We start from the raw sequence: 12,949 nt of genomic DNA on the forward strand, positions 1-12,949 counted from the left end.
TGGCGCGCGCACTATTACGCGATTGCGCATAGGTGCGAGGCTGCTTGGCGTACGGACGACCAGGCACGATGCAATCCCAATATCTGGCGAATATTTGCTATTTCTATAGTAGGGATTACTCGCGACAAAATTGAAATAGAATCCCCGTATGAACAGGAATCGTAGATTCCAGCGATTTAATCGAATGCTTAAACGGCTATCTTGCAAAAGGGGCACGCGCGGCGCTATTCAGTGCCGTATCAAATATTCCACGAACCCTCTGTAAAAGAAGCTTTATGACGTAACATTTTTGCAATCAACTTTTGCAAGACTCTGGCAAGAATTTATTACTCGTTGTCGAATAATAGATCCCAGTTACCAGTCAGCCTACCGCAATCTTAGCAATCTTAATTACAAATACTTTACGGTAGTAAAGTATCAAATTCTCTGAAATCCTAATAAAAAAGGAACGATCCTTATCGATTGATTTCACATAATGCTCTCAGAATAGGTAATTTGGAGTTTAAGGCACCTTGGCAATTCCTAAATGGTGTATACAGGGTGCCCAGAAAGTAAGGGGACACCTTTTTCAAAAATAAATCAGAGGAGCCTCGAAGAAAAAAGTTACATGCAAAAGTTTCTACTTCCTCTATTGATTTCCAATCAAAGAATCACGCTTTTCTCATTACAAGTTACCCGACACCTTATATACGCGTGTATGTTAGGATATCTAGGTATCTAGGTTAGGTCTGTACATCCCCGCCCTCCCCGAACAGCTGTACCTCGCCTCCGGTACCGTAACTACGTATCTATCTCTATCTTCGTATCCTATTCCGCTAATCCTTCTGGTCGTTCTGTGCACGACCCTGGCGCAACAGGGACGCGCTATTATTATTATTATACAGGGGGTTCCGCGCCCCATTGTACGATTATTGGGTACGGCGGTGGCCGTGACGCGGGCAGTGATGCCGTAGTCAAGGAGACCGCAGCAGCAGACAACCAACACTCCGACCAGCCGTCGACAACAAAATATACAGGTTCGTCGGAGTGTGCTGCTCCGTTTTTCCGCTCCTACGGTGGCCTGGCTGTCCGCGTGGTTTCCTGGGTGACAGGCACGGCTGTTCCTTGAACGGGAAAAGGCCGGCTGGAATACGTGGGGGGACACGTTCGGCCGCGCAAGTGCGCCCGGGCGTCGTGCTGAAAGTACACGCCATTCATGAAGACAGGTGAGTAAGAAAGGGACGTACGAGATGCGCTTCATCACCATCCTGATCGCTATTGCTCTGTGCACAACCTTTTATCCTCGCACTTCTCTATTGCACAGATCCGCGGGATCGGCACGAACGCGTATCAGCCGCGACGAGCCCAGCGGGCTGTCGACCGCGCGATATTAGCTTTATCGGTTCTAATACGTGTTTGCTCGGTGACAGTCGATTGTTGTATGCTTGACAAGCACATATTCGAGTGTCTCTTGTTCTTTTATGATTGTAGCTATTCAACATGTCGATCTTCAAATAACCTGCTATCGTTGTTCCGTCGATGGTACTAAGTTTCTATGTATCTGCGAATCCTACCCCAGTATTGGGTGTTTGTTTAATTACTTTGTGATATAATGGCTTTCCCTTGATGTTTTGGATATCTATATTAAAGCGGAGAATATTGCGTAGATATTTCATTTTAAAGATGTCGTTCACCTAGGAATCCTATACTCCTCTCTAGTTCACCAATTCTTCCAAGCATCCCCGCGTCGAGGAATGATTATTTCCTTCTTTGCTACCTCTCCTACAGTAGAACGCCATTGCAGATTTCTTGCTTTATGTTTTCCCCCCATCGCGTCACGCTGTAGTGATTTCATTGTGCACCCTTGTCCAGGGGGTATCCAATATTTGGAAGCCTCTGCTACTCTTAATTAGAATGGGCTTATCAATTATATCAATGTACTTGTTGAGGCACGAAGAAGAACGCATAATTGGAAGGCATCTGCCTTTAACTATTCAATTGTTGCTCGGGATATATTAAATTATTTCTCCTTACGTTTCGTGCAGTTCAATGTCTTTAACTGAATATCTTTGTAAATGCTACCTATGCTATTATTTTTCCAATAAAAAGTAATAGAATGTCGTAGGTCTGTTTGTCTTTTTATGTTTTTGCTTTCAACAGTAGTCAAAATTATTTGTTGCATAAAAATTTCAAAGGAGGTAATACAGGAGCAGTGAGCATGCATTGTGAAGTAACAACAGATAAGGTGTGCAGGATAGTCCTAAGCATCGGCCATGCGTAACAGAGGCCAGGTGCACACATGGTATATGGTTTCCAATATAATCACCACTTTACAGACACAGTATCTCATACCGAACAACAGCACGTGTAAAATATTCTCCTACAACAGCTGTGCCAGATATTCTATATTAAATTTAAGAGAAGAATGTTAGGGGTTTTACATTAGGACGCCATTCGAGCGAAAAAAATCATTTCAGCTAATAAGTCTCATAATCCCTTTCAGTAGAACATGCTCTAAATGTTCTCCTACCCCTGTTTAATATTAAAACTCTATCCTTCTGGCAAGCATTTGAGCTAATTGTAAAATTTATTGCTACAAGCAGGGAGCTTTAATGCTCCCTAATTGCATATATGAGCTATCAGACCTATTCTATTGATACTTTCAACCCCCTTGAAAGAGAGTTCTGTGTCCAGTCAAGCGTACGGTGCATTTTAGCCACCACCCCACTCTCCCTTTCGCTTTCTTCCCTTTGAAACATTGTGTTTGGTACCTGCCACCCCAACAGGTACAGGATGTACCAACACATGTCGCCGCATAGGTGTTGTAACGGGCTATGACGTGTTTCGTTCATATTGGGAGCTCTTCGGGGCTTCCCTTTGATCTGTAGATATTATTGAATGCTGCACACCTGCGAGAAATTACGTACAGTCGATCCTTATATAGGTTAGGGTGCCTGCTAATCTATCGGCATATCTAACGCCCGATCCCAGGCGTCATCGTTCTATTATATGCATCCGATTTATCTGCAAACTTTGTACATCCACGATGATAATTTACTGTCGTGCCTTGCCGATTTTCTCGCCAGAATGTGCATGCAAATTTATTGTTCATAAACGGCTAACGCACCTATGCAAATTACATCGAATATATTTGTGTATGAAATACTAAGATGTCTGATTAAATAAAAGAATTCAATAAAAAGAACTTGTACCTTTTCTATTTGTAATTATAAGCATTTTAAGGGATGTTTGTTGATATTTTGCACGACACATTAGTTAACAGCATTGCTTTCACTCATAAGCCAACTAGTTTCTCCGCCAGTTGTACTTTGTAGGGTGATTAGGCATATAAGAGGATATTACGGCAGTAGTTCATGCGTCGAGTCCATCAGAAGACGTTATTGATATTTGTTGCATTTGTGTGGGTCGTACGTCTACGTTACAGACTCTTCCCTCCAGAAACGGGGAGGCAGCAGTGGTGGTGATACTGTGGGAGTAGAGAGAGGTGAAGGAGTGATTGCCATGACTACGACAGGAGCCCAGTATGCCCTCGCAGCATCCACCAGAGCTAATAACGGTGGGGGTAGCTCCACAACAGTGGGGGTGGAACCTAAGCCGAGCGTCGTTGTCGTGACTACTTCCAGTTCCAGTGGCAGTGGTAGTGCGGCACAGAGTCAGTCAACGAGAGGCCAGCAACTTATTACCGTTGTCACAAGCCCTGATCCTTCCAGTCCAAATAATCTACAGCCTATCCAGGTTTGTTACATCACGTTGTATTTATTGCATTCTTATTCAAGGTGAGATTTCTTCTCTTGGAAAGCTTAATACCAATCTCCAAGGATTCCTTTCTATTTAGATCCATAACAAAAATACACAGTGTTGATTATCGTTGTACCATAATTCATAAAGGCCTCGAACTCTTTTATTAAAAAGTTGAAGAAGTCCACTTGAAATACTTATATTATTATACAGAAGTTTGCTGCTGATCATGAGAACACGCATACTATAATAATAATAATTTAGTTATTGGTTCAGGATCCGCTTGAAACAGCTGCAGATTCTTCCAACGGCTCTACAGGTACCCCGGCACATGTTACAGCACAAGTCGTAGTGAATACTACTCATTCCGGTCAGCACACCCTCGTCGATTCTGACGCTGCATCCACATCGGCAGGCACCATCGTCAGTGGTTCGCCGCATTTTATAACAGTAACAGGTGTGTTTCACGTAGCGTATTACCAGCGCATTTTTATTTCACGTACCTGTTCGTCCGTTACAAACTTGCAAACATTCGATAGACATCTGAGAAATTAGTTTTATATCGATTATAGTTCGTAGACGCGAAAGAAATTACGATAATACGGTGTAGAAAGACTCGTTATAAGTCGCTTATGTTAGGGGTGAGTATCAGGATCAGTTTGAAAAATTATAGTGTTTGAGTAGAGATTTGGCCCTTTCCATGCTGCTGAAAAACATGCACCTCTGTTCTTCTACTCTGACTACACTAGGCACCAGTGATTCACCATCCTACGCGTCCCTCACAACGGCAGTAGGTGAGGGCAGAATATAATCAGCATGCATTCTATTTCATTAATTAAATACACAGCGGACTCATAGAACTACGATCTACAGTTTGATTTTGCATGCATCGGCATTCTTGTATATTTCACACTAATGAGAATGAAGTTTTATACATTATTATTTCCATGAATGAGGAAAGACAAATATAAATATGTGGACATCACATTTTATATCGAGGAGGCAAGTGTCCGCGCTCTATTTTTTCTAACGATTCTTTGGCAAGGTATAATTCTTCGATGCGCGTGCATTTTGTGAAGCTTTGTTCGTCTAAAGAGACGATTGACCGTAAGTAAATTAAAATATGCCATGTCTGTTTCAGTGTCAGGTGAACCAGAGGCAGTGGGGTCCGAGTCTGTTTCTCATCCTACCTACGTTCAATATGTTGAGGGGGATGGTTCCACGTATATACCGGCGAATGGTCAGATGTAAGTTCAGAAATACCATATTTAAGCGGTACCGTTTCATTACATAACTTGCGATTCATAGGACATATCCTGTATACGCTGTTGGAGAAGCAGGAGCAATGTACACTCCTGCTTCGAATCAGTATTATACGCCAGCATCCACACCAGTGACGTATGCACAGGTAATTTTCAAAGTTCCTTATCTCCTGCTAATGAATATAGCGGCAATTAAAGCATAATACTAGCCACGGTGTACTATCACTGTCAACGATATCCTGCGAATTCAGGTCACTGGTCAAGGTTCAAATTCAACAACTGGACAATTATTATCTCAGGGCAATGGCACGTATCTCATACAACAGAGCGTCGTGGACGGGGATCCCACTGCACACGCGTTAATATCTGCAGCTGCGGCGCGTGCCAGTCCGCAGACAGAAAATGCGGTAAGACAGCATTGCATGTTTACAATCTTCACATCGGACTGCTTCCACATTACTTTCTATCCTGTTTTATTTCCCATGTAAACTTTTAGAGATTACTATGTAAACGCGAATTCTTGTTTCCGCAGGCATGGGAGCCCTGCATGATTGTAAGAGGGATGAAAGGGGCGGTTTTTATTTCGTGATAAATGTTTTGTACTGAGAAATGAATGATAGCTACGATAGCTGTTACACTTATTAGAAACGTACTTGTTCTTGTTCTACTTTAGTAAAGCTCTTTTCCAAACGGGGGTTTAACAGGCTATTGGTATCTTTGGGTTGTTTGATAGGAAACTGTGGTTAGCGGGGGTGGAGGGGCATACTTGATCAGCGGTAATTCAGGAGGTACTGCTGTCACCGTGGAAGACGCTGCAGCTGCAGCAGCAAACATGACGCATGCCACTAGAGTTTCCCAAGCCACAGTAAGCCGATACATACTCCCTGTTTCCAGGCTTGGCCATACAGTAATTTGTTCTAGCATGTTCGTTAGGGACAACAGCTTTCTTAGAATAAGCTGAAAGTTACTTTTCCTAACGTAAATGCTTCACTAGTAATTATGACTTACAAGTAGTTTAGTTACCATTGTACACTTAACATCGATTTGTTTAACATTGTTCAATTATACGTTCTTTCTCAAAATAATGTATCGTAGTTAGACAAAGTAGAATTTCCTTCCGTGTTTACGAATTATACAAATTCTTATGCAACTAGGTTCACTGGTTGCTCGAAAATTATGAGACAGCGGACGGTGTCTCCCTTCCAAGATCCACGCTCTACAACCACTATTTGCGTCATTGTTCGGAAAATAAGTTAGACCCTGTGAATGCCGCAAGCTTCGGGAAACTGATACGTTCCGTCTTCTTGGGTTTGAGAACCAGACGATTGGGCACAAGGTAAGGTATTCGATTCTTTCGAACATAGTTGATCGTATATTGTGATGCTTGATTTTTTACAGAGGAAATTCGAAATATCATTATTATGGAATCCGTGTCAAGCCCAGCTCTCCCTTAGTTATGTTGAACGAAGATGGAACACCCCGTCAGCAGCAGGGTGCAAATTCTCAAGCGAAACGATTCAAATTTGTGAACCAGAAACAGGATACTACGTACGAGAACAATACGCATTCGAATACAAATATTTCCTCGAACAGTTCACCACCGCAGTACCATCAGTATCTTGGTGAAGCGAGCGGAGCTATTCCCGAATTCCCAGAGATAATAGTTGGGCATGGTTCGTCCCTTCCCGAGGACTGCACATTAGAGGATATCGACACGTTCCGCAGTATATACAGGGAACACTGCGAAGCATTCTTAGATGCGGTTCTAAACTTCGAATTTGCCACCGTGGAAAGCCTTTGGAGAGAATTCTGGCGCAGTCAGGACAATAATAACGGCGACGAGTGCGAGGAAGAGAAATATTTATCCAAGTAAGATCTCTAAGTGAAAGTTTATCATATTTAAGTGGGAAATGATTCTAATTATCTCTCTACATATATTTAGAACCAAACTGTATCAGATGTGCAAGTGCTCGGAGGTTCAAGATTTCATTAGAAAGGTTGACTACACATTTTATCAGAACTTGGTCGAAGTACTAATGCCTAATGTACTGCGACCTATACCAAGTGAGTTTCATCGATCGTTTCTTTCCTCATATGATCTTAATTTCATTGTTGCGTTAATTTGTACATGATTCTCCAGGTTCGTTGACGCAGTCTATTCGAAATTTTGCAAAAGGACTAGAATCATGGCTAACGTCCGCGATGGCTGACTGTCCAGAAGAGATGACTCAGATAAAGGTACGATTGACATATTGCGAATGAGTGACATCTTTGCGAACAGTTACGAGAAACGGAATCTGGTTTCAGTTAACCGCTGTATCAGCATTTGCTCAGACACTAAGGCGTTACACATCGCTGAACCACCTTGCTCAAGCTGCACGCGCAGTGCTTCAAAATTCTAGTCAAATAAATCAAATGCTGGCTGACCTGAACCGTGTTGATTTTCATAATGTGCAGGAACAGGTACTTGTACTAAACGAACGAAGGAAATCGTATTCTAAACTATTTTAGCTATCCAGAGTGTACGTTTATCCCTTTCAGGCTTCGTGGGTGTGCCAGTGTGACTACGCAATGGTGCAACGATTGGAGGCAGACTTTAAAGTGACACTGCAGCAACAGAATTCGTTGGAGGATTGGGCAATTTGGTTGAAAAGTGTTGTGACGCAAGTTCTGAAGCCTTTCGAGGAGAAACCTACATTTGCAAAAGCTGCTCGACAGTTTTTGCTCAAGTGGTCCTTCTACAGGTAATTACCGTAAACGTGTAAAACGTTATTATTAATTTATCACTTGTGTTATTATTGATTCGACAGTTCCATGGTGATTCGTGACCTCACTTTGAGAAGCGCGGCCAGTTTTGGGTCCTTTCACCTTATTCGATTACTGTACGACGAGTACATGTTCTACTTGATCGAGCATCAAGTGGCTATCGCCACAGGCACAACGCCAATAGCAGTAATGGGAGATGTGCGTATCTTTTGAAAGCAATACAGAATATATCGATATCCCCGATCATTTCGCAATCCTTTTTCTTTCAGAAAAGTCAAAATTGCTCTTTAGTCAGTGCATTTGGTGCGACTTCTAACGGAGGTGAATATCCATTAACTTTCCTCGAAAGGCCTATCCGTTTGTGAAGCAATGGTATAATTTGAAAGTGGCTCTCTTTTACAGACACGTCGAACACGAGTCAACCAAAGCGCATGAAACTAAGCTAACTGCGTGCCTACGCCTTTTAGTTTTGCAAGTGAAGCCAGTAGCACCTGAGAATGAGATATTAGCACAAGAGCATGCAGGCCTACTAAACACACTAGTCCCATAAATTATAATTTTATATAAAACAAGAGATCTTGTCACCTATGACTTAACGAAGAGGAAGATTTTTGCATAACGCCCAGGATGTATACAAATCTAAGTAAGTTTGTGTGATATAAATGTGTAGGGATATGTACTGCAGTCTTGTTTCGTACAAGCATGTGTATGATTGAAGTGTAAGGTATCGCTGGCACGATGTTTAGTACGTTAACGTATCATCTAGTCGAACATCATTGATAAATATATGGGACCATGAATTTGTCATGCCCTTATAGCATACAATATCAAAAGCTTGCTCGATCGATCATCATTTCACGAAAAGAAATATGCTGCTTTCTTTGAGAGTTTATTATCAGGCCATCCACGAGCCGAAATTCTAACTGCCGAACTTCTAACGGTCTTTTATTCATTTAAGGGGATTGAGCTTGAATTAGCGAGCGTCAGTTTGTGTGAAAGAAAGTGGTCGGGTAATAATGACACGATTGCGTGGGAAGGGCGATCATGCCTGCGTTCATATCGACGTATTCTATTTTGCACAAAGTACGACTTGAAAATAACATGTTACGAAATCCGCCCTGTCGACGGTATTGTCAAAGATTAAAAGAAAAGAGATGAAAAGTAAAAAAAAAAAGAAAAATAATATTCCTACTGGAGCAGATGCAAATTAGATTACTATGAAGTGGTATATAATCTTAGAAGTTTTTAGACTATCTCCGACATTCATATTTTTTACTGGGATTTATTAATTGTACATCGAGCTGCGTAAATGATTCTGTTGGTGATGCATCTGTTACACTCCATATATTTATATTCTTTCAGTATTTTCAAACGAATAGTACAAAACAGCAGTGGGAAGAGTATGGACGTAAATGATATAATTGTAATCGTTTTGATTTACTGATAGAATATACACTATGGTTTTCGAATTGAATGTACATATACGAAACGGTGTGGCAGATCGTGAGAATGCACAGTTGTTGAAGTTTACAGAAAGGGAGGGGGGAAGCGAAAGAAGAAGGAACTGGAAATTATGACAGTAGAAGCTACGAGTGTCTTCAAACATGCTTCGCATTTAAATAATTTTAATATATTTACTATAAAAACAAACAAAAAAATCTGTGTGGATATATATGGTTTATATTTGTAGACACTCAAGTAACTCTTCTGCGTAATAAAGTATTAGGTCTTAAGCGTGCATTGTGAATTATCACGTTACATTTTTTTTTTGTTATATACATATATATATATATATTATTTTACGAAACTTTGCGGCGATACACGCAAGCTGTTTAAAATGTTGAAAGCATACTCGATATTTTTGTTTCCTTTTTTCTTTACGTATGGCGTTCAAATGCTACTGTTTTCATGAAATATTTAGTAATTTATTATTACTATTGTATTAAATTGTACGTATGTGTTACATTTACCGCAACGTAACTGCTGTAAGTGTAACATATGTATCTGATAGCCATTTCTTAAACATCAAAGATCGCGTAAGATTTTGGCTAACGATTATGATTATTTATGATATGACACCAAAAGACTTCTATCGTAATTTAGTATGTTCTTTTCTGTAAGTATTTTAGTGTACGTCAAGAGGAAGCGTAATCTGTTGTGTACTACAGGTTCATTAAAACTTTGTATATTCACTCTATACGACGATACATGATTATATTCTGTTTTCGCAAATATTGTTTGTAGTCTCTAAATTTTTCATATTTTATACATGTATATTTATATCTTACGTGGTTGCACGCACCGGTCCATACTATTATATCCTTCTAAGTCAGTACAAAGTTTCAATGAGACTGGCACGTACCGCCTTAAACACTTTTCCATTAACTTATGTATTACGTTTATCGATTAATGTCAGTAACACTCCTTTAGCACGTAGAGGACTCATGGGAACCTTGCACTTAAGTGAACTTCTATAACAAGTAACGATTTATGTTCTCTGAAATGCAGTGTGTATATAAAGTTAATTATTCCCGCGACGATTAGTAATTAACGTATCGAAACACTATGGTTCAAAATTGTTATGAACGGTGTGTTTTTTCGAATAGAAGATCGATGCTGCGAATGTACTTTCTATTGCAAAGCACTGCTGTATAGATTGATTGCAAAGCTTTGTGGCCACACCCTACGTGACTCAAAGTTTAATACGTAAGAAGCACACGGTTGCCTGATTTTACAGAGAAATCCTGAGTCCAGTCGTATCGTGAGGTATGAAAAAAAAGAAGAAGACCGAGTAGAATCCCACAGATATCTGAAAATGTCATTACAAGACACGCTACACTTGTCCAACACACTCGATTGAATTGAAAGACGCAAATTCCTACGAACAAACTAGATGTTTGGCAAAACTTGGTGCCTTTTATTTCATACAAGAAGGGAAAAAACGAACATTTTTTTATTGTACTTTAATTATACAAAGAATTGAATAAGAAGCTTCCAAAACGACCAAAATGTATGAAGTTAATAAACAAAGTTATGCTCTTCCTTTAGGGCTTCTTTGCATAGCTAATTCAATTTTTCTACTACTTTGTGCGAAAACTAAAAAGGAGCTAGTAAATTTTTTTCAAACACCCGGAGCGAAAGAAAATCCAATAAGAGTTTGGAAGAAAATGTATTTTATAAAGATGTAGTATCGCAAAAACATCGTCCCCTCTTCTGTTCATTCAAACGAATCCTTTACGATACAAATTTCTTCCAAACTAGAGTCCAGTTTATTGCAGGTCATAATAAAGGGTACTAAACACTGGTCAAATTTACCGCATTGCGAAATTTGCAAAATAATTTTAACGAAGATAGGATATATATATATATATATATATATATGTTTATTTATTGTATAAAAATATTGCATACTAGTCAAACTTGATAGACTTAAGTCAAGAAACAGGGATTGAGTATCACACAGTACATCGACCATTGGTTGCGCATGTATTATTTGTGCAAGCCGAAAGGATAGAATATTTCCATAACTATAATGAGCTTATACATGTAAAAACTATCGATACCTATGTGTACTTAGCGTAAGAATGGCTTTCTAAGAGATTTCTACGTTTTCTTTTCTTGTCGATGAGAGTTCATGCCACGTTGACAAGTATAGCCGAATATAGAAATGTGCACCGTTTCGACTGGCTCGCGAAACAAGTATGTCTAATAATAAAAAATCCAAGCGACGTGTCCCATCATCGAGAAGCGAAGCCGCAGATATTCAAACACAATTCTATATTCTTCGATACTCGTTGGTACCTTTAGGTAGGGTCGCTGTTCGTAAGTTTCACAATTATCATAAGGTGCGAGCAATTGTAGTCTTGTTGTTGACAATGAAAGATCAAACTTACCATGGTTTCCTATGTTGCGGAAGAAGACGGCCTTAAATATTTCCACTTGTAAGACAGAAAAGAAAGATTTACTATGTTGTTGAGAGTGGACGCTGATAACACGAACAAAAAAAGAAGAAAAATAAGAGAGAGAGAGATAGAGAGAGAGCGAGAGACAAAAATTAAGAGATACTCTTTGGAAAGAGGAAAAAGCGAAAAGTATCGTTTTCCTTATGACGTATAGAAGATATTTTGATACCTCCAGATTTGCACAAATCGAGTGTCATTCATTAACTGCTTAAATAAGATTATTTTTACTGAATGCAGCTCAAAATGATAACAACTTATATAAAATTATGCGAGATGTAAGAAGCTCTAAGAATTGTGTGAATGTGCGAATCACAAAAAAAATAAATAAATAAATAATAAATATATGTTTAAAACTTGTAAACTTGTGTTCGCTAGTTCTATGAATTCTACAGTAATTATATATTACGTATTTACTATTTTATCTTGACAAGTACTCAAGCGAACAATTTGCGCGTTTGAATATTGGCGGGCAACAGTTTCTGCACGAGTCACGTGACCCAATCCTCAAAGCATCGGTGTTCTTTGGGGAGGGTGGCTCGCGTTAGCTTCAGTGAACAAAATTTTGCGAATTTCCGTGGAAATTTCGATCGACAGGGTTTCTTTTTGCATTCTTTCATTAAAGTGTCGGCTCGGGAGTGCGCGTATATATGAATAAGGGCGATGCTCTGCAGAAAATTGTCAGAAATAGCGTAAACGCCCTCGATGGATGGTAAGCATCCTTTCCCCTCAAATATTCCTATTACGCGGAAATTCAGATAACGCTAATAATTTTACAAGAACTTGTAACATTATATTTCACTTTCCATGTAAAACGAGTGAAATATAACAATACGAGTATCGCGTATCATTCTTTCGAAATACTTCGATTTGAATTCGTTGGAACTTGTGGCGTCCCCTATCGGCGTCCATCTTGTTCCTCGGTATTTCAAATTTCGCGCAACAACGTAATTTCGTTTCCCCTTAACGGTTCCTCTGTTATTAAAAAATTAAGTAATATTTTGTTATCTGTGCATTAGAGGCTTGTGCTATGATGAATCGAAACACTTGGAAACGATTTTGGGCATCATCCTGGGCAGATAAAGGCGTTTACACGCTGCAACTAGGATGTCCTGGTCCTTTCGTTACTTCGAGCCCGAGTTGGTGAGTGAATACCGAAAAACTTCTAATAATATTACCATCGAGCAATATTTTCATTCTTTTACTCACTATCGCCTGATTTCC

At 39.7% G+C, this 12,949-nt stretch overlaps 1 protein-coding gene and 2 long non-coding RNA genes across 9 annotated transcripts in view; 2 read left to right on the forward strand and 1 right to left on the reverse strand.

Moving 5' to 3' along the window:
• Positions 1-876: 876 nt before the first annotated feature.
• Rfx (regulatory transcription factor Rfx) lies at positions 877-12,089 on the forward strand. 7 transcript variants are annotated; one of them, XM_076828581.1, is made up of 17 exons: positions 877-1,205; positions 3,425-3,735; positions 4,015-4,195; positions 4,488-4,532; positions 4,880-4,985; positions 5,047-5,146; positions 5,252-5,407; positions 5,734-5,865; positions 6,155-6,336; positions 6,399-6,869; positions 6,943-7,064; positions 7,141-7,238; positions 7,308-7,463; positions 7,542-7,744; positions 7,811-7,964; positions 8,036-8,087; positions 8,169-12,089. In XM_076828581.1, exons 1-17 carry the CDS (start codon positions 1,196-1,198, stop codon positions 8,210-8,212), a joined length of 2,523 nt encoding a protein of 840 aa, XP_076684696.1. In that variant the 5' UTR covers positions 877-1,195; the 3' UTR covers positions 8,213-12,089. The 7 variants fall into 7 exon arrangements, with proteins under 7 accessions (XP_076684696.1, XP_076684699.1, XP_076684700.1 ...); XM_076828580.1 differs by having other exon boundaries at positions 880-1,205; positions 4,003-4,195; XM_076828583.1 differs by having other exon boundaries at positions 880-1,205; positions 4,003-4,195; positions 5,300-5,407.
• LOC143377395 (uncharacterized) lies at positions 1,669-3,427 on the reverse strand. Its single transcript, XR_013087308.1, has 2 exons — positions 3,192-3,427; positions 1,669-3,106 (listed from the first exon to the last, which is right to left on the reverse strand). It is a non-coding gene; the product is annotated as an uncharacterized LOC143377395 (long non-coding RNA).
• A 533-nt stretch (positions 12,090-12,622) lies between the features above and the next one.
• Positions 12,623-12,949, forward strand: part of LOC143377394 (uncharacterized) — a 131,371-nt gene continuing 131,044 nt past the window's right edge. Inside the window, exon 1 of the long non-coding RNA XR_013087307.1 lies at positions 12,623-12,868. This is a non-coding gene — a long non-coding RNA (uncharacterized LOC143377394). The remainder of the gene's footprint in view (positions 12,869-12,949) is intronic.

This window comes from Andrena cerasifolii, chromosome 15, assembly GCF_050908995.1.
Source record: "Andrena cerasifolii isolate SP2316 chromosome 15, iyAndCera1_principal, whole genome shotgun sequence".
In the NCBI taxonomy this organism is placed as follows: domain Eukaryota; kingdom Metazoa; phylum Arthropoda; class Insecta; order Hymenoptera; family Andrenidae; genus Andrena; species Andrena cerasifolii.